Source organism: Amphiprion ocellaris, chromosome 9 (assembly GCF_022539595.1).
Source record: "Amphiprion ocellaris isolate individual 3 ecotype Okinawa chromosome 9, ASM2253959v1, whole genome shotgun sequence".
Taxonomy (NCBI): Eukaryota; Metazoa; Chordata; class Actinopteri; family Pomacentridae; genus Amphiprion; species Amphiprion ocellaris.
The window spans coordinates 21,712,075-21,734,415 of NC_072774.1; the positions used below are offsets into that span (position 1 = coordinate 21,712,075).

The window sequence follows — 22,341 nt, forward strand, 5'->3', positions numbered from 1 at the left end:
CCAATGCCATTAAAGCGACAGTGGAATATCTTATAAACACTACACTTAGCTTTAGAATGGTTGAATCTATCTATCTATCTATCTATCTATCTATCTCAAAGCGTTTTAATTAGGTTCAGTTATGGAAAAATGCAAGAGGAAAACTGTCTGCACCAGATAACAATGAACTGGTGGATTGATTATTTAGGATTTTTCTGAATAATCTACAGTTGATAGGCTGAGACATTTAGTGCAAGTCTCGAGAAAATAGAACCTTCTCTAATCTTCCAAATCATTTTGTACAATTTTAATTCCTAACAATTGCATTGTTTGAGATGTGAAATCATTTGGTGTTAAAAAAAAAAAAAAACATATCTAACTTTCAAACTTTTAGATCTCCAAACTGAAATGCTAACATTATGGCACCCCCTTTTGGGGATCATTAATTTTCTGGAACTGTCCTCAACATGTCAAAGTGATGTGCCATCTGGTTTTTTTTTTTTGTCAGAGACACAAACATAAGGATTATAGGGCTGTCCTGTTAAAAATAATACCACATAATTCTCTACTGTACAAAGCACACACACAGTCATGTTCCACAGACTTTATTTCAGCTGACGCAATCTTCTGTACAACACGGTTCCCTTCTTTGAAAACAAAACAAAAACAATCACAACGAAAGTTATGTACAAAAATAAAGTGTTAAAAAAACAGCATACACAAAGGTACAAAGACAAAAAGAACTGTATTAATGCTTATTTGTGGATGTGTGGCTGCTATAAATAGTACAGTATTCATTTGAGCTTCAGTTTGCTTAACTATGCTGCAGTTCATGAAAACAATCTCTCGTGGTTTTGTTTATGTGATAAGAAGCCAGTAGCGTTCTGAGTTCGTCCACGACAATGTGTGCCATCTCAGGCTGGATGACACCCCTCTATCGTATTTCACATGAAGAATGGGGCTCATTGGCTCCGTGCAGTGCAAAAAGGAAAACAAAAATACGTACGTCAACAGTGAACAAGCAGTTCAGTCAAAAATGCTATGTAATCTTCCCTTGTCTCACCAGGAGAACTTTCAAATGTAACTCTTTCCAATGTCACTGTAATTTCAACAGAGTAACATTTTTCCGACTGTTTTTTTCCATAACCATTTTAAAACCAAATTGTAGCTACAATTGGCGAATACAATCACCTAAGCAGACAAGTTGCCTGAAAAAAGCAGTCCAGCAAAACATACATTGAACATGAACAAAATGTAGTTAAATCTTTAAAAAAATTTTATGGACGAGTTCTGTTGTCATTAAATTATTAGTGTCAGGAACTAAGGACTAATATTGAAAACATTATTCCTCAACTCTTTTACAAAAAAGCAATTCGTGAAACAAAATGTAAAATGTTATTTTTACATCTTCTAGGTGCTGCACCACACACATTTCCATTACCACAAGTATTAAGTGTAAGCCAGCTGACTCACAGACAAGGCAAGAAGTGAAGGCAGATGAGCAGAAAGACAAAAAAATGTAACAGCAGGTGGATGAATATGCAAAAACATACTCAGGAGTCTGTTCAACATAAACATGTAGCTTAGAAGCCTGCCATATACTGAGCTATAATTATAAATCACACATATGACTATGATATAAAAACCATTTCACAAGCAATTTTGACTTTTTTCCTGCACTGGACTGACAATCAAAATCTTGCACATTATGCTGAACCAACCCAAGCTGTTTGTTCTTAATGGCAATTTTTGATTGTCACTTTTTGGGGTTTAAAGCACACATTGGTTCCAAAGCGAGCAGACATATTTTTTTTCTACACCCCTGTTGGTCAATGAGAGTAATTTTTAACGACCAGCTTCAGTCTTAAGTCATACTAGACTGACCTGTATAGTGATCACAGACACGATGTGACAATATCTTTTTGATACGTATAGCGGTTGTAGTGCATTCTAGAGACAGCTGGCTTGGTCATGTGAAGCACTGAAATACAGTATAGCAATACATAATACAATAAAAGACACTTATTGATTCATTATACAGTGTATGTACATCTCTGTTCAAAATGCTCAAGTTAACAGACTCTGACATAGCGTTTTCTTTTTGGACTTTGTCTTTGCCTTATGACTGTTTCTTTCAGAAAAATTCATTTACCAGATATACCAAACACTTTATAGATTTATTCCATCTTTCTTATTTAATTTATAACTTCTGCTTGTTTACCTACATAGCCATTGTGGTCAGGTGCTGATGCCCTAGCAGTCCCTTGCGCCCTGCACCCGCCCCAGGATGCCCTCCTCCACTGCCATGGCCACAGTATTCCTGCAGGTTCTGACGTAAAGTAACCAGTGCAGAGCCCAAACAGGCACGATTTGGAGCTAAGACACCCCCAGGCAGCTGGAAGAGGACAGTGGCCACCCCAGCCATGCCATCATCTGTAGGCTCCAGAGTGATGGGCCCGACTTTAAAGGAGGAATAGGAAAAGCCCATTAGCTGAGAGAGGAAAGGGTCAGAGCGGCAAAAGTGCTGGTAGCCACTGTATGTGGATGGGTGGTGATGATGGGAGGCTGGGGTGCCAGTTGTGGTGCTGGCATAGTGATGGGTGTTCAAGTAATGCAGTGGCAGGTGCTGGCCACTGTTGCCCCCTCCTCCCAAGGTAAGGTGATGATGGTGGTGGGCTGTGGGTCCAGAGCCTGCATCATGTTTATAAGAGACAGCTCCTGCTCTGCCCCTCTGGCCCACCACCACTCCACCCAACTTACTAGTACGGGAATGAGCAAGCGATACAGTGCTACCCCCCACGCCTCCACCAGCTGATGGCAGGTAGATGAGCTGAGGCTCCTCCGGCTCAAGGTATATGGTGAGTTTAGCAAAGGGCCTTGATGCCATTTTGGTCATCTCTTGGATGTGGCGACGCTGCTCCCGACGGAAGTCCAGGAACTGCTTGACTTTCCACAAAAGAACGCAGACAGACAGGAAAAGAAAAAAGCAAGAAAAAAAAACAGAGAAGAAGACAAAAAGATCTATGTGGGCTTGGTCCTGTCGCAGAAACAGCAGGCCCTGGGACTCGCCCTGTTTCTCGTCAGTTCCCACACCTCTGAGAGCAATGTAGAAGCGGCTGGATTTCAGGGAGTGCACCTCGTGGGGGAAGGTGATGACCACACGATCTCGAACACCACGGACAATCAGCACCGTCTGTGGTTTCCACACAGTGATGTAAGTAATGAGTCCTTCAGCACGCTCTTCTCTGATTTCTCTGTCTGACCCAGAGGGTTTTGCCTGCAGCTGCAATGGGTTGTGGGAGAGCACAGGACCTCCAAGGCTTGATGAGGCATTGGCAAACACCTTTATAGGGGAAGGAGGTGAATCTTTATCTACCCCTGTAGTTGTTCCTCGAGTCACTGATTCCTCCTCAATCTTGATGGCGTGAATCCCTGTGTACCGATCCACGTCCACAATGAAGGTGTCATGAGAGTTGGACACATACACTTCCACCTCACCAAAGGTAACATCAATGGTGACTCGAATATCCACATTGGTGAACTTTGGCTGGGCAGCAAAAAACACAGTGCGCCCCTTTGGCAGGTTCCGAATAGTGGGAAAATGGAAGCAGTTGGTCTGGGATGTGGGATCGAAGCAGCACTCTGTGTCCACATTGAACTGACGATAGCACTGACGCCCATTCACGGGTGTGCCATTGAAAGAATCCTTGCACTTAGCACACTAAATGAAAGAAGAAAACAAAAACATTCTCAGCAAAACCAAGTAATTGAAGCAAACTTTTTATTTAAGTATAAACATTACTTAAAGCAAAGAAAATGCAAGGATATATTGTGATATAGATCCCCATCACTGTATATAAAAATACGTTCTGTCCTATGTGTATGTTCTGCAAAGTGAAAACTCATACTTGTTGCCTGTAGCAGTCTTTCCGGTCACTCTGCGGGCTGCTGAGGCATGAGGAGGTCTCTGTGTTGTTTTGACAGGGACAACCTGTACCATCATGTTCATTGCATGTGTCTGCATGGCCATTGCACTGACACCTGAAACGAAAAGGCAAACTTAGAATCCTAAACAAGAGGAAAATATAGAGATTAAACGGACCGTTACTACATTAGAATCTAAAAGCATTTTTCATGATTGCCTTTTTGGGACATTTTTACTTCCTATTTTTTTACTCTATAGGCTTCTAAAGATTTCCATTTGATTATTAGCATGATGTGTTGGTTTAAGGCAAAAAACAAGCAATAGGACAGTAAGTGAAAATGTGCATCTTTATCTGTCTGACAGAGCTGGTACTGCGTATACCCAAAATAATGGTGATTACTGACACTGCAAATCTTGCAAAGGGCTTATATTATTTTAGATATGACAAATGAGCACTTTGCATTGTTAGTTAGAACTGCTCAGCAGATATTACTCACTTTTCACACTTTCCCTGCAGTAGGAAGTAGCCACTGAGGCAGCTCTCACATTTGTCCCCTACACTGTTGTTCTGGCAATTCACACACATGGCATTATCTTCTGTGGGACCCTCAGAAATCCATTTCTGAATCTGATAAAAAGACAAAGACAGATGGACCCCTGAAACTTAACAAAGAGTTGAACAAAGACAGCGCACGAGCTGACTTACTGTTGTGTTTGTTTTTGCATATAAATCAAGAGAAGATCACAAGGATTTCGTATACTTACGGTGCTAGGATCTAGAGGGAACAGCCGTGGGTTTTCAAGAGCCTTCTTATGTTCATCCCGAGATAGACACACAGCACTGTTTCCCTTGCAAAATTCCCGACATGGATGACAAGTGCCGCCTCCCTTGGCAGAGCCCACAAACAGAGGCTTGCACTTCTCACAATGCTTACCCTGATATTGGGGCAGAGAGAGAGAATTAATATTGAGGACTGAATATATAAAAAAGAGGTGAATGATATGTGGATGTATATTACCATAAGCACTTACTATGGTATTATTGTGGCACTCAAGACAAACATCTGGCTTGTTAACACCAGCGCAGTTGCTGTGCTTGTTACAGCTGCATTGAGAAGAGCAATTATCCCCTACAAAGCCAAAGTGACACTGACAAACTCCTGGGGACACACATGTCCCATTCACACAGCCTTGTGCACACACTGGCTCACACTGACCAGAAACACTGTAAAGAAGAAAAACATAAAGAGGAGATTTGGATGAACGTGTCTATCTCAACCAAAGCATAAGCTGGTATTTTTTAAATACAACTCTCCTCATGTATTACCTGTTGAGAATGTAACCCTGTTTGCAGGTGCAGTGGTATCCTTGGGATAGGTCATGGCAGTCCTGAGTGCTGTTGCAGTGGTGATGGCCATTAGCACACTCATCCTCCTCTGGACAATGGAGGAAAGACCAGCTGCTGTTTCTCAGGGGGCAAACACCCTCACTCACACCTGGGAAAAGAAATTAAAGGAGGAGAAGGACAGTGAATCAGTGAGTAGCAAAGCAGAAATGTAGCTAAATTAGGTGAATAAAACAGCACTGGATTTGTTACACTCTGCAATACTTGGCTTCTCGAACCCAACAAGAAATGCACAATTTTTCTCACCATCAAGTCCTCCTTGCAGGCAGCGTCCAGCCCCATTGCCGCCCCGGGTAGCACACCAGCCACACTGAGGCCTGGCAATGCACTGGGAGCACTGGGTGAGCTGGGAGCACTGAGGGGAGCACGAGTCCCCCCCAGAGAGCAAGCGACCACACTGGCCTGCCTCACATCGGAGGGGCACAAATGATGGGCTCATGCACTACAAAAAGAGGAGGTAAGTTTGCTGTATATGAACAGCATTTTATTACATTTAAAAACTCTAAATACTTTGCAAAGTTCAAGCACTGCAATCTTACCTGCTGCAAAGTCATACTCCACACACAATGCTGCCAGCCCCCATCGGAGCCTCTGGAGCCCAGACAGAGGCTGCAGTTATGGAGACTGTGGCAAGGAGGAGGGCATGGCAGAGGAGGAGATGACTCCACCTGCATGGGTGAGACATTGAGCAATGCGTAGCTGAAACACGTCCAGTCATAAGTGGGATTGACACTCAGGATGCGCCTCGTCTCGCCTGGAGGAAGATGGAAACATTTTTCAGTGAGAGACTTTATGAGGACAAAAATGCCCTAAATGATTAATCTTTAGCTTCTTAAACACTTCTTTAACACCATAACCAGTGTACCTGTGCGTTTGAACTGTCGAGTCCACATGCATTTTCCAGAAGCGGTACACTTGGGGCAGTCAGAAGCTTCACAGCTTGTCTCAGTGCAGTTGCTGGACAGGAAAATCTCTCTCTGGTTGATCCGACAGTCGTGTTCAGATGTACAGCTAACAGAGCTGCTGATACAAGCCCCTTCTGGACAGTTTGTGCACCACTTACACTGTAATGCCGACTGGGAAATTGTATAAAAAAAACAGATCTTAGCAGTATCTATCTCGCTTAGAGCAAATAACCGTGTTAGGGTATGTGCGTCACACGTTACCTGTGACGAACTGGAGAATGTTTTAGGATGTCGGGCAAGACATTCACTGCAGGTCTTGAGTCTTCGGCACTGATCTGGTTGACGAGGGGTTGGGGAACAGGGAGACTGTCCAGTGAAGCAGCCCATTCTAATGGAGAAGGAGGGACAGAATTGATAAGAGTTGGATATATTTCGTTTAGTAGCTGCAGATTACTGCAAGTTCAAGAACAGGCTGCTTTTTTTTGTATTTAGTGTTGATTTCAGCAAAATTGTTACCTCTCAGCAATATCGGAAGAAGCACAGGTTCCCCTACACCAGATGCAGCTGCCAGTGGTGGTGTTGCAGGCCTCTGGTGTGGGGAGCAGGGCACAAGGGTCAGAGGGCACAGACAGGGTTAGAAGCCTGCCCAGCGTGACTCCATTGAAGCCTCCTGACAGGAAGAGACGACCACCCCAGCTTGTCATGGCAAGAGATACAGAGCGATTTACTGGATCTCCTACAGCTGAGGCTGAAGATCAGAGGTAAAAAATGGTTAGATTATTGTATATTTAGTTAGAATTTATAAGTTAACATACAACTAGACTTTAAATCAGTCACCTGGTTGTATCCAGGTGTTACAGTTAATCTGGTACAGAGACACAGAGTTACTGTAATCTTCAGCTTCTGTCCTCCCGCCGACAATGACCATGGTGTCTTTGATCAAGGCTGCAGCATGGAAGAAACGGGACAGGGGCTACATAGCAAAGAGATGATACAGCAAGAATAGGTAAGTTATGCTTATACAGTGGTGAGACAGAGAGTAACTCAATGGATTGAGGAGTTGTTAAAAGGTGACAGACAATAGATGAGGTCAGTTTCTTACCTTACTACCCTGTGAGGGGACCAGCAGGGACCAGGTGAGGTTGGGGTAATATAGACTGTAGAGCTCGCCTGATGGCTCCACTGTCTCAACATGAAAGCGGTAGCCTCCAAAGACATAGATGGCATCAGTCTGTTCATGGTAGACTGCTGAGTGGCCATATAATCCTGTTTGATGAACACATCAGGCAAAACAGGTTTACATGCAGAAAACAGTGAGGTTGCTGCATCTATATTTGTGTTGTCTGTTTTTTTTTGTATATATTTTCAAAATGTGATAGTACATAGTTATGCTGGAGTAGACAGTAATTTTTGGCATCATCAGGCAAAAAATTCTTTAGTAAACTTTTACAAATAGTAATTAAAGTGGTCTAGAGAGGAAACAAATCTTGTGCACCTTCCTTTGACGCCCTTTTCTGGCTTTTGAAAATCTAGCCAACGACAGGAGATTTTAGCCAGAGCAGGTAAGATATTATGAAGAACAACAAAGCCAGTGATGAGAGAAAGATGTGGTGCAGGGAGTTAGACAGAACATTATTCACTCTGTAGAGTGTGGTTCAAATCCCATGTGAAGCCTCAACTAAATGTTAACTTTTAGTTTGACCATTTTGCATGTTTGAAAAGTGTGCCTTTGACCATGCTCAGCTGGTGGGCAAACAGAGAGGGGAAAGATGAGCTGCAGAAGGACGACTATTTTCAAATTCTAGCAGTTTGTTTGTGCCATCTCCAGATTTCTGCCTCCAACAGCTTGACGTGGTGCATCAGTGAAAGCTACTAAGTGAAAACTATGTTACACATTTACAAAATACTTCATGAACCTGTAGGTGGTGTGCCAGTGTGTAGGGCAACGGTCCAGTTTCCAGAATGAGGGTTGAATTCTAGTAGGTGGTGGTTGAAGCCATTCTCTGGAGAATAACCTCCAATTAATAATACAGAAGCGTCTCGACGTACAGTAAGAGTGTGACCTGCCACTGGGGGCAGCACTGTGCTCTGTCAGAGGCAGAAGAAAACACAGTAAGTTTGTGGTGAAATGTGAGATTTTTCTGATATTTTGTTTTTATACAATAAGTCTAAGTCTAACCTTGTGTTCTCTCCAGACTAAACTGCTGAGATTGAGACTCCAGGTATCCATGGCAACCCCGTTTTGAGTGACACCGCCTACCACCAACATGAAGTTGTGACTGGCTCCGTAGCTTCCAGAGCCAAAGTCATGACTGGTTAGTAGGGCGGAGGCGTGGTGATAGCGAGCGCCGGGAGTCGAGCCTTCTTCCACAGAGCTCGTCAACATTTGGGTCCAACGATGTTCTGACACAGAATATCTAAACCAACCAGTGGGAATATCTTATTTTACACATACAGACAGAGCATTGCACTATATACATAGTATGCAATTATACCTAAGAAACATGAAAACTACTCAAAACCTGACTTTTAAGCCCCTTTCAGACATGTGACATTAGTGGCCTCATCAATCCAGTAATTCAGACATAGGTCATTTTTTCTTTACTGCTCTTCACGGCTGACTCAGATATACCCACCTCAGTGCGATATTTGTCATTCATGCGAGACCATGGAATACATCAAATGATGTGGAATATGTCATAATAATAGACTAAAACTAAACTAATAGCAGATCATTAAAGTGTACAAATAACTAACAGATCAGTTCACTGAAAGTGAAAGCTCAGGACTCAACCTGCAGACGGCGGCGATGTGACAAAATGTCAAACTGCAGCTGAAAACTGTGGCTCTGTGTGACAGCTCATCTGTCTGAGGTGAACAAAAGTCCAGTGTGGCCTGCTGTTAGATGCTGATCAGCCCTTTCTCTGAGTCAGGATAATGTAATTATTACCTAATTAATGAAGTTAGTTCAGACTTGTGCCGTGTAGAAACTGATACAGATATGTTACTAGGTCCAACCAAGAAACACTGACCGCGCAACTGGCAACAGGTGCAACAGATAAGCAACCACGGTGTGCATTCAGACATGTAGCCAACCCGTTTGGTTCCCGTCAGATTAACAGAACAGAGTGCATGTCTGAAAGGGGTACTAAAATCCTGTAGCTTCAGTATTTATATTCTTAAGTTACACTTCTTACCTGTAGACATTTCCCAGAATGCCCTCTGAGAGAGAAAGCCCTCCATACATCCAGAGGTTTCCCTGTGGTCCAGACACCAGAGAGTGCCCCATCCTATGGAGGAACCTGTGAGCTTGGTTCTGTGAAACAAGAGTGCATAAGAATGTGAGATTGTGTGTGGTTTTGTGTGCGCAGAAATGCGCAAAAAGTGTTTATTTTGTTTGTTTATCTTTGGTCAGTCCCTACCACAGTCAGCTGTGTGTCCAGCAGCGTTTCCCAGACCAAGCTGTTTGAGTCCCGAGGAACGGAACAGTCAGATCCTGCCCAGCTGTCTGAGCACACACAGACTCCAAGAGACTAAGACATAAAAATGTGATGGTTATCCATGTGCATGATCATATGTTCTCTCATTTTAAGCTATTCTTTTTTTGTTGAATTATAAAAGTGAACTGTACTGGCTGGGTAATATCAATAAGAAACATTATTCAACATCATAATATAATTTTAGATAGTACATAAATACAAAAATATGCTCTGTTAAGGTATGAATTTTAACACTTCTGGTCCTGGAAATAAATAATCCTTTTGTCAACTGGAAAATTTTGCCAAAGGTAAACTTAAAAAAAAAAAAAATGTCACAACTCTTACTATATTACAAGCTCCTCTTCCTTCTGCTATCCCACAATCTTGAGGACACATGGGCCGGTTGCAGTGTGGTCCCCCATATCCCTGAGGGCACTGGCAGAGGCCACCTTGACACTGGCCTCCACCTGGACACACAGATGATCGCTCTTCACCCTCATCAGAGCTCTGTTGACACCGTCGTACCCAGAAAGAAGCATTGAAGCCTTGAGGTTTGTTTGAAGACACATTGGCTTCAAAGTAAACCGAGATCACACCTAGTGGTAAAAGAAAGGATACGATTATGCAAGGGTAACTTTAACCTGCCTGCTGCTGGGTTTTAAAGCAAATCATGTGTTTATTAGTGAATAAGTAGATTTTTTTAAGTGTTCAAGTTTGAAGCAAACCTGAGGTGGCCTCCACTGTGACAGGCTGAGTCCTTGTGGTGCCACAAAATGCTCCAATTAGGTTGTGATCGGAATGTACAACTCCATTGCCCAAAAAGCGAGGAAGACCATCAAACACATAGACATATGAGCTCTGCAAAATAAATCATATTGAGTGTAATGAACATATATAAGGGCATACTGACAGTTTTTGACACAAAAGAGTAGGTAACCTGTAAATCTGTGGATCTCATTAGATCATGTCTGTACTCACTTTACAATGTGTATGGGAATCTGGGTGTAGAGTGAGGGCTACTGGGGGACAGAACTGTCTGGGTAGACAAGGTGCCAGGTTCTCAGTCACAGAAAGAACCCACAGACAATGAGATAGCCCTCCTTTCCCCTCTGTGCCACTCCGCCACCCCAAAGAAGAGGAAAGGGGCATTGCGGAGGAGGAAGTGGATGAGAGCAGGACAGAACGGCCCTGGCACTGGCGGTAGCATGTACCATTGTTCCTAGATGGACAGACAAGTAATGATCAAAGAATTACAATATACCAAAATCAACAAAAGATATGTCAAATATCTTTCTATACAGTCCACTCAGTTCAGACACAAGAAAAAAAGCCATGTGGAGGTGTTCTTACCTTGGGTCTCCATAGTAACCAGGCAAGCAAGACTCGCAGTGTGGTCCTTGAGTGTTGTGGGTGCAGTAGCACTGGCCTGTCTGGTTGTGACAGTATCCTCGGAGAGGGTCACCATGTCCATTACACTCACAAGGAACACAGCCGCCCCCACCAGCCAGGGCTGAGCCAAAGCTACCTGGACGACAATGCTCACAGTGATTCCCTGTCGTCCAATCTGAAAGGTAGAGGAAGAATGAATGAACATTACCAGAAAAAATGTCCACCAATAAATAGCCTGATACCTTTCTCTTTCAAAATGGAATAATTGCATATGAAGTTTCAGTTTTGTGAATTGTGAGTACATTAAAAAGAAAAAATAACAGAAAGACAGAGGATGTATTTAAATGAATCTACTAAAGTCTCACCCTGGCATTCATCACAGATCCCTGGAGCAGTAATACAAGTGGAGTGGAAGTTGCATCCACAGTCTACATCACATTCAACACCACTCAGAACTAAAGTGGCAGGGTCAGATGTCCAGCCCAGGGAACATTCACACTCAAACCGCGGGCTGCCGCTGCATTGACCCTCACGACACTCATTGTAACAACTGTGGGATGAGGAAAATTAATGTTCTCTTATCAGATTTTCAAAAACCAGAGAGGACGTTTATGCTAACAAAATGAAGGAATGAATCAACAGATAATTATATTTTTGGGCAAAAACACTTACGTCTGGTTGCAGTGCAGCGTGCCATCCCCTGTGTATCCCCTCTCACAGTGGCACTCATAAGAGGTGGGAGTGTTGATGCAGGTGGCAAAAGGGTGACAGTTGTGGAGACCTAGCCTGCATTCCTCTACATCAGGGCATGTGGGGTAGGACCAGATCGCATCCTGCTCTTCGTCGTCCAAATGTTCCAGTTCCATCTCCATTTCCAAGGGTCGAGGTGGGGCTGATGTCTGGGGCTCAGGGCTGCAGCAGTCAAGTAGACATGAACTTAAAAGATACACTGTATGCAGCTAACTATCCATCCATCATATTTAGGCTCCATAAAGAAATGTTCTGTTTGCATAATAAGGTTGTCAAGACTTTTAAGGTATCTAAAGAATTTTAAAAATCCAGCCTTTATTAAGAAACAAAAACACGTAAGATAATTGTTTGTAAAATAGATATAACAAATAACACCAAAGTGGTTCCTTACAGCACTTAGACTAGGATAAGTATACTTGCAAATGAGTCTTGCAAAAGTTTAGTAAAAAAAGATCTTCACTTTTATGGCATCTAAAATACACAATAAAAACAAAACAGTCAGTTAAGATTGACTAATTATTGTCATATTATATTTTTTAATGCATTTAGCCCCATTTACGCCAAAGTCATTTTACTGTGAAAAACAAGTTTAGGATCCTCTTTAAGGACTAACACAAATACATTTTGTACATGTAGTATACATGTTAAAGTATAACATTACCCATAGTACAGAAGCTCTGCTCCTGCTCCTGAAAAAAAGTCATATGCTTATACACAGCTTACTACATGGCAGAGTGAAAACAGGCATCTTACTTTGCAGCCCGTGCTTCAGCTACAGCCACACTGCAGTTATACACTGATGGATCATCCATTCCTGCCCAGTCTCCCCTCAGACATCTGAAGAAACAGACAAAGGCCATGGAATAACAATAACATAACATATAACATATCAGCACTTTGTAAATACAGACGCTGGGGTGCTATATGGACGTTTACAGGAAACTCTAATAGCTAAGTATTTGCCATACTTACTTTCCAATTGTGGGATTGTTGTAGTCACCACACCAGCCACACTGGAACGTTCGCAGGCAGTCTGTGCATGTGTTTAAAGCTGAACACTGCTTACATTGGGGGACTGAGTGAACACTGACAAGTAAAAGAATAAATAGTAAGAATATTTGATAATGGAACCAAGGTTCAATTCAAGTCACTGACATACTAAACCTACATGTTTTTGCTTGCATAATTTGAGTGTACCACTATATGTGTTCAAGCTGAACATAATCAATACACCTAATAACAAGATAGCTGGCTAGTGTACAGTTCAGACAGCAAGCATTTGGACACCAAGATGCTTTTTGTTCTTCAAACTCTGAGGAAATCCTGTCTATAATAAAAAGTGCCAAGTCTCATCTTTAATATCAGTACATTTACAGCAATATTTGAAAGAACTGTGTGCAACTTACAGTCTAAACTGCATGCACGACTTATGTGTAACAAATCTAAAATACAAAAAAAAGGCTTAAAAATGTCCTCATTTTACCTGTCGTACCAGTCCCTGCACTCTCCATAGGGGTATTTTGTGAGGTAGGCAGCAAAATAGAAGCAGGCCTGGGCTGACTCACACCATGCACACTGGCTGGAGTTAGAGAGGCACTCACCACATGTTTTTCTCCTTTACAAGAAAAAGAGGGGAGAACAATAAAAGTGAATCATATGTTCTTGCGGAAATCTTGTATAATCTGAAATAACCCAAATTAGAAATTGTTAATAATACTGTTTTTCAACTCACTGGTTACAGACTTTCGGACAGCCCCTTGAGTCACGTATGGATCCATCTAGTCTTCCCCGTCGACTGCACTGGTAGTCACCTTTCTTGCTTGAGTTTATCTGCCACTCGCAATAAGGGTCCTGCAGGCCAAAGTTAAGTGTGTGCGAGTCAAAATATGTAATAGTTCTGAATTAAGCTACACAATATCTGCCGCATAGTGAAACTTGATGTCCAGACGTTTTGAGGTGTTATCTAGGTTCTACCTGAGTACAAGCGGAGCAGTCTCTGTACTCTTCACACAAGGTGCAGTGCTGGGGTGCCAACAACAGATGGCGCTGACCTTCCCCTTTGCCGTCACCCTTGTCCACCTCAGGGCAGGGCTCGAGGTCCGGGCTTTCTCGCAGCAGGCAGCGGGACAAAGACGGGCACCAGCCACAAGACTGGTCAGACAAACAGGCCAGACAGGACATGTATCCTGAGCAGGAACCTGAACGGTAGGGCTCCAAGAACAGGAAGGAGATCTCCTATAGACGGAGAAGAGGTTTTGGAGAAAAGAGGGTATGATGTAAATGCAAGGGAAGACTTTTTGATTTGAATAATACCATATGTAAATTTTATTTATTTCCAATTTCGGAATTCGTGCAATTTTAAACTTTGCTGTTGTTTATGTATGGCCATTAGCCATGGTTCATGTATGCAGGCTATTGTTTGAATTACATAATCCCAATCTTGTTATTTAATTGCCAAACCTCATGCTCTGCTTAACTCAAGAAAACTTAGTGTGTAGAAAAATGACACAAATCTAAATGAGTAACCTAACTTAAGGTAGTTTTTTTTTAAATTTCACTGCTTGCAAGTTAACTCTCTTTGCTGTTGTAGAGAAGTTTCGCTGTGCCAGTACTCACACTTCCTCCAGGCAATGTCCTGTTCCAAATCAAGGCCATCTCACTGGTCTGTCCTGAGCCTGAGTTGTTAAGGTAGCCCTCAGCTTGGACAAGGTAATGGTTGCCCCTAGTCAGGTTAGAGAACAGTCTACTCCCATCTGTACGAGCAAGCAGCTTCAGCTCCTTTTCCTGCTGGGCTGCCCAATGACCCACCACCTCCTGATCAGCCAGCAGTTTCATGATGTAACAAGAATTCGAGACAAAGAAAGAATGGAGAGGGGTTAGTTAACAATAAACATAATGAATATTTTTGACGTATAATCTAAAATATAACAAAAAGCTGTTGGAATATGTCAGCATTTCAGCAATGTATATAAGATAATACAATATTCTATGATAAGGTAGCAAATTACAGTCACATAATTTTACAATCCATTAACTATAGTCATCATTATTTTTGGTGGTGGGGGCAGGGGGTTTCAAGACCCATCACTTCAGTTGAAATAATCGTCAGAAGACATACTGTCTTGCTGTCAAGTGAGGTGTATGTAATTTATGGCAAATGCAGACTAAGCCCAGGCTGAAATAGATACACAAAGGATTTATTTGTTGTGCACTTATTACCTCACACTTATCTTCTAATAGTTACAATGTTATTCCATGTGGGACAACAAAAACTAAATTATGTGTATTGAATACTACATTACCTTGTGTAGAACAACTAATCTTATCAATAGCAACAAAAAATTAATAATAATATTAATTAATTGAATAGAAGACACAGTTTCTGTTGCTGACATGTGCTTTTCCTCACCAGTTGGCTGGAGTTGGGTCCTGATGCCATTCGAGCATCAAAGTGTAGCCTCTGGATGCGAGCCCACATAGAGACAGTCTCTGTAGGAGGGGGTGCAGGTGGTGGTCCCCCCCACAATGGATGAATGAAGCCTCTGAACTGTAGGGCTACGTCCATTTCTGTGGTTGGGCTAAGTATGATGGTAGTGCTGCGGAGGATGGACACCTGATGGAGGTGAAGAGGTGGAAGGACAGTGGAGGATGGATGGAAGTGGAAAAACATCAACAGAAGCACTATTCTCTGAAAACTGCACCATAAATATAATAGCGTAGTTGAAAAAAAGAGCCTTGTCTATGCAAAACAGAGAAAGTGAAAAAGGGACATGAGCATTGGAGTCAAGAGATTAAAAAGCAAAGAGCACCAAGGAGGAATGGACAATAAGAAACACAATCATAATAGTCAAGTTGGACAACTGCAGTGGAGTCAAAGCAATATTGGAGGAAGGAAGGAGGAATAAGTGTAAGCAGAAAGGGAAGTTCTTACAATCACAACTAGTACAGTTTTTATTTAAGATTTGGACTCCATACCTTGTCAGGCTGGGAGTCGTTGCGGGGGTGCTGGAAGGTGAGCAGGTGCAGTCCCGGGACATAGTTCTCGGTGCGACAGGAGTGGAGGGAGGTTAGGAAAAGGGTACGCTCCCCCCACCAGCCGTACGCCCCTGAGATCTGGTCCACACGGCACGCACTTCGCTCTGTGAGACCGAGAGGGAGAGGTCAGAACACAAAAAACATATCTGACCTCTTAAAAACTTACAATACAGCAGTTTCCTACAGCGTACTACTGTACTGAAAAGGGTGCGATCTATGACTCTTGTGTGACGTGTGTTCAAAGGGAGTAAAATGACATGACCTCACTGCGCCAAAAGAAGCACTGCGATTGGACAGGCAAGTCAAATCATGGTCTGATTAGCCTGTCCAGCCTCAGCTGAGTGTGGTCAAGTCACCATACTTCATGTCTGAAGCACACCCAGCACGGGTCTAGTCCCTCCCATGTCAACTCCCAACATCGTTTTTTTTTTTTTTTTTTTTTTTTTTTTTTTACCCTCCTTCCTCCCTCCCTGGGTCTCACCTGACACTGGTAGGCAGGACTCATTCTGAACACACCAGCCAAAATCACCAGGGGCACGGGCCAGAGGAGGTGGAGTGCCACTGAACACCAGACAGGACTGACAGTCTGACAGGAAACGAGCCAGACCCAAGCAACCGGTGCTGCCACACTGTGAGCAGAAAACAGAGGTGACACATTACATCTGTAATCCAGACAGACACATCAAAGAAAAAAGAAAAAAAAAGCAACTGGATATCTAATAATATGGGAATCTATAAAAATTAAATATTTTAACTTTTTTTTTTTGTTTTGGTATGAAGCAGTCAAACGCAAAGTAAACCCCAAGGCTGCTTTGAGGGAATTGTTACCGGGTTCGTAGGTTGGTACTCTCGACAGCGGCCTTCACACCAGCTGCACTCTGGGTTCTTAAGGCACATACTTTCATCTAGTGCCTCAGCACAAACAGCGTCCTGGTGAGGGAAGACGCACACACATACACACACATTTAGATTATTGCTACATGCACTTGTTCACAGCATTTTTTTCATCCATTCTCCCATCAGTCTTTAAACATCATGGCATATTTGTCAGTTTCCAAGTTAGATGACTTTCAGTTCTCTTGCTCTACGACACTTTCACTCACCCTGTCCCCTTGATCACTACTGACAAACAGTGGTACTTTGTAAGCCACAAGGTCTCCACGGGCAACACCACTGTAACCTCCAGCAACCAGCAGCACTCGTCCCTCCATGACAGCAGCAACGTGTGAATAACGTCCCCTCACCGCATCACCACCTTAGAAAAACAGATATATTCTGTCGGTCCTTCATGTGCAGAAGTATCAGCCACCAAGAAGGTATTGGAATACGACTAAGAAAAATTAGACCCCATAGATCTTAGACTGTGAGTTGCAACAGGGGCTACAGTCTACAAGAACTCACCAAGTAACCATCTCTCCCCAGTAGACACCCACTGGTGACAACCCAAATGGTACAAGAAGATCTCCTCATCATAGCACTTCTCTTCTTGGTAGTGAATATGTACATTCCCTCCTGAAAGAGAAAAGCAGAAAGAAAAGACAGAAATATACACAGAGCTGCACTGACTACAATATTTTGTTCGCTAATTTTCTGGATTCTCACCGTAGACCACCATGTAGTTTCCAATGACTGTGGCTGAGTGGAAGGCCCTCTCTCTCGGCCCGGTTGCTGGGAAACGGGAACGAAAAGATGTCCAAAACCGTCTGTTTACGTGGAACACATCGGTGTTGTTCACCCTGACGCTAAACCTTAGAAAAACACATACAGTATAGTTTTAGTATCTATGAAGATGCACTTTTTTTAAATTTTGTTCGATAATTATTCAAAATTCTGTTCTTTCATTCTATTCTTTGCTAGTCCTATCTTTTTCTGTCCATGGAGTACATAATTAACAATAATTCACAAGTTTTCCCATAGGAATCATGCAATCTCTCATCTAATCCAATATGACAAAACATAAACAAATATATTTCATATGAATCAGAAAATTGTAACACTTCCCCATTTATAAGGACACAAAGAGAACTCTGTATATTTTTTTGTATCTAGTTGTACTATTGCACCCATTATGCATGAGGTGTGTACCTGGCAGTGGTAGGCCTGTGGCCTCCATAGACCAGCAGTGTTCTAGAAGGGCTGTGAAACACCATGGAGTGGCCAGCTGTGGCCGGTGGCTTCCCACCAGTTGGATGAACTGTCTCCCATCGCCCAGAGCCATGCAGGCCAAACCGATACAGAGTAGAAGAAAACATATCCTCTTCAGTGCGACCTAAGAAATGAGATAACGTAAGATTTATTTCTCAAAGGATAAAAAAAAAAAAAAAAAAAAAAAAAGGCAATCCAAACACAGACTGCAAAGCGACACCATTATATCAAACCCACCTCCAAATACATAGAGATAACTGTCGACTACAGCTGCAGCATGATTAGCCAGTCGAGGGGCACCATGTGAATGAGAAAAGCCAAGCTGTTGCCAGTCATCCTGGAGGGGTCGGTACATCCAGACATCACTGGCCAGTGAGCCATTGGCTAGCTCTCCACCAAAGATTACCATATTACCCATATACTCTACTGCTGTGTGGGAATGTCGAGCCACCTGGTAACACAGGAGAGTGGACAAGTGTAGGAAGAAATAATAAATGAGATTAAATGAAATAAATGAGGTTACATGAAATGCAATAACCTGATTACTATAAAATCTTTATTGACATACTAAGGCAGTAATCTGATTCTTGCCCAAACACGTTGACCACATCTGTCATATGATAAGTGTTTTCAACATATGAAACTGAGACAGAGGTGTTTTGTGCAATGTATTTTGGCATATATATATATATATATATATATATATATATATATATATATATATATATATATATATATATATATATATATATATATATATATATATAGTGAAAATAATGTCAGGTCTCCAGCCCGCAATCAATATGGTTGCATATGCAACCTTTGTTTTTGAAAGTGTCCAAGTTGAAATTTCAACAGGTCGCATTTGTGCAAGTTCATTTTTGGTCACACACAGCTCTCTGAGCACACCGCAGTCACCCAGCAGGAGCTACTGCAGCCTGTAATGTGGGGCGTTTAGGGAACATTGGTAAATGTGGTGTCTATCGATAAGCAGATGTTCAGGAAGTGATGTGTTTTGCCTGTGACACGGTTGGTTGCACTGGTGCTACCAGTGAAAAAGTTAATCTTGAGTCCTGAATATTGTATCTTAGTTACACAAATTATGAAATAATCAGTGGAAAAAAAATACTGAGACTGGTATATTCCACCTTGAGTTGAAGCAACATTTCTGCAAGGACTTTATTTGTATTTTTTGTGTATTTTCGAGTGCTCATTTACTTGGTGTGACCCTTGGTGAGCAATAAAGAAACTCTCCAGGAGGGAGAATTCGGGCTGCATTAAAATGGTTTCAATCAATCTCCAGATTAAGAAAACCAGATTTCTTGCTCATTACATTGTAAGGACATAACTGATTGTAACCAGGTCAGCTGTATGCATGGTAATTGAGTAAAGGTGATGCAAGAGCAAGAAGAAGTTAAAATGGGAATGTTTGAGAGTATATCCACAAAACACTTACAGGAGAGTGACCATAAGACCTGCTTTCCCATTGGTTGGATGTGAAATTGTATTTAATCAGGTCACCAAGAGCTCTGTTTAGATCAAATCCTGCAGGGAAGACAATATTCAAACAAGTAAAAACACTATCAAATACTGAACAAGAATATGAGTCAAATAGGGGACAGCACAAAAAACAAAGATAGTACTGTTATGTTTGGTAAAAATCTAACCCTGAAAATGGAGTTATTTTTTTAGGTGATAAACTGTGTTACTTTGCCACAAAAGAATGAAAGACATGTAACTGAGAGGTGTGCTAAGGAAGTAAATAGAACTCTAAATATGGAAACAACATCAGTGGAATCTGTCAGTATGCCACTCTCACCGCCAAACAAGTACATGGCTCCAGTGGAGGACAGGTACACGCCAGCAGAACCTGTCCTGGGAGGTGTGTAGGGGTTTCCCTCACTCACATGCCACCACTGTCCTGCCCCACTGTCATCATGAAGACCAAGCTGGCAGCTGTGACCCAGGAAGCCTGGGTTACACAGACAGCGCTCTCCTTTCTGAGAGAAACATATGAAAAAAAAAAATCAACATTTCAATAAAAAACATAACTAAGTAAATAAATAAAGGCTTATTTAGTGAAACATGAGTGACACTTAAGGCTGTGGTTATCAAATGTTCCCCTTCTTTACTCTCACCTTGTCACAATGGCCATTCACAGAACAAGCCTGGGCGCACAGAGGAGTTGTGCACGATGCACCTCCCCAACCCTGATGACAGTGGCACTTTGAAGTAGAGGAATCACAGCGGCCATGACCACCACAGGCTCCAGGGCACAAAGAGAAGGTGTATGTAGCATTGAAACCCAGAAGGTTGTAATTAGCATCACTGAAGAGATGAAGCAGCATCTAGAACAAGGAAATCAAATAGTGGGCACAAGTCATATTTGCTTTTGACTGCAAATGCTAATTAGACTACAATTTCATTTATGATGTCTTAATTGGTTACCTTGCCAGATTTGGCTTCAATGGGTTGAGGCAAAGTGTTGCCACTGAGACTGGCTAAAAGAGGGCTCTGGTAGGAGTCTCCATCATACACAAACAGGTAGTCATATGTACACTCTGTATCCATGAAGGTGAAATTCAAGACAATGCGATGGCTGTTGCTGGGAGCTGGAAGACATTAAAATGGTGATAACTATCAGCGTGGCTAGTTTAAAGTAGTAATCACTACTGCTGGAAAACTAATCATCTACTGGGTGTAAGCTACTTGTTAACGGCCAGTTTAGCAGTACAAAAGACACTCTTGTAGCTCATTATACCTTTGATAAGCCACTCGCAGTTCCCATTGACAGAGTAGTTTCCTGGTCCATCTGTGACATAGCCAGGTGGTCCCCTGAGCACCTGCCTGTGGCCCTTACAGTCCCCTGCCTGGCACATAGGTGATTCCGCCACCAGCAGAACCACCAGGATGAAGGAGACAGGGAGGGGGGAGGCCATCACTGGCACTACCTGACAGAAAGGAAGAACAGTGTGAGGGAGAATTATTTAGGTCTGATCTGAATCAACACATTATAATCCTAAATGCTGGTCTGGGGGATAAACATTGTACTGTACATTATGTCTTAAATTTAAGAGATGTCCACCTGATCTGCCACACAAGACAAAGAAACTATGCCAGCCAGATAATTGCTTCTATCGGTAATTCAAGAGTCTGGTCCAATAAGTAACTTCGTGTGGCCCTTGCAATCCACCATCCGGATTTTTTTGCAGTCTGATCTCACTGCAAGAATCCAAGTCTATGCGACACTTCTGTAAAAGGATATGTCATTTACACTGCACAACTTAAAAGACTTACAGATGATCAATTTACAATGATTACTGGGCAATACGAGGCTCCGCATCTGCTTCTGGAGAAAAAAGAAACACTGATTCGGATGTAGCTGTTAGCCCTGCATACACTCACATACATGGTAGCTTGCAAACGCTACCAGTGCAGCAATCTCAAACAGCAAACACAACATGAAACGATGCGTTAAAACGTTGTGCTATATAAAAAAAATCCATCCTAACACGGCTTTTATTAATTTCGTTTCTCACGTGCAACTAGGTCCAAGATAAGACCTCGAATTAGCAACAAGGGGCTCTCCGCAGGCTATCACAACAAAGCTAACGGAGAGGGTTTCTAGGCTAAGCTAGCTAACAAAAATACCGTTAAAAGCCGGGGGCCGTTAGCTGGTCAGTTAACACAGTTGCAGCATACTTACCAATTCCCGTCTCTTGGGCCGCATGGTAATTTACATTTTCGGTGGTCCTTTAAACGTTAGCTACCACATGAGCTAACGTATCGTCGGTAAGGGCTGAAAACTGACAGCTAGCCCAATTAGCCAGTAGCTGAAACGGATTCACTGCAGGAGGACAAGCAGTGACTGGAACCACAACACGGTGCTCGGCTAGTTTGCTCGCTAGCTAGCGGTCCAGATGCGCAGTCGCCAGTGGCTGCAGTCTACCAGGATAAGTCGTTCCTAAGAGTAATTTTTCATTATATAATTGCAAAATGGTGACCCTAAAGCTACGACAGTACATTTAGAAGAAATGTTGCCAGCCAGAAATGAAATGTTGCAACGGCATCGACAAGACTCCTGCGGTCCATGTTATGAACAGGCGCCGTTGTTTTGGTGTTTGTGGCTGGCTACCCGTAACCGGTGGTTGCCAACACAAAAGAAAGCGCTGCAAGGGGCCTGTCCCACCACTGCCATCCAGCGGAGATGGAAAACAATGTTTGAACATCTGGATACAAACCACACACAGTATTGTAATTAAACAATATATTTATTACAAATTCAGCTAAGAATCACAGATTAAACACAGCCAAAATTATGCCTACATA

At 42.5% G+C, this 22,341-nt stretch overlaps 1 protein-coding gene across 1 annotated transcript; it reads right to left on the bottom strand.

The window, feature by feature from the left end:
- Positions 1-568: 568 nt before the first annotated feature.
- On the bottom strand, positions 569-22,163 carry megf8 (multiple EGF-like-domains 8). Its single transcript, XM_023261765.3, has 44 exons — positions 21,719-22,163; positions 20,774-20,963; positions 20,461-20,624; positions 20,151-20,360; positions 19,832-20,012; positions 19,469-19,557; positions 18,250-18,463; positions 17,953-18,136; positions 17,470-17,615; positions 17,269-17,379; positions 16,971-17,122; positions 16,696-16,797; positions 16,349-16,496; positions 15,808-15,971; positions 15,242-15,445; positions 14,449-14,646; positions 13,807-14,067; positions 13,565-13,683; positions 13,316-13,447; positions 12,805-12,918; positions 12,586-12,669; positions 11,755-11,994; positions 11,448-11,632; positions 11,044-11,257; positions 10,672-10,912; positions 10,419-10,551; positions 10,039-10,289; positions 9,637-9,747; positions 9,412-9,530; positions 8,394-8,631; positions 8,131-8,302; positions 7,317-7,480; positions 7,052-7,187; positions 6,731-6,962; positions 6,476-6,602; positions 6,175-6,385; positions 5,849-6,063; positions 5,556-5,751; positions 5,232-5,400; positions 4,937-5,129; positions 4,670-4,840; positions 4,402-4,532; positions 3,888-4,020; positions 569-3,700 (listed from the first exon to the last, which is right to left on the bottom strand). Exons 1-44 carry the CDS (start codon positions 21,740-21,742, stop codon positions 2,201-2,203), a joined length of 8,673 nt encoding a protein of 2,890 aa, XP_023117533.1. The 5' UTR covers positions 21,743-22,163; the 3' UTR covers positions 569-2,200.
- Between the last annotated feature and the right edge of the window lie 178 nt (positions 22,164-22,341).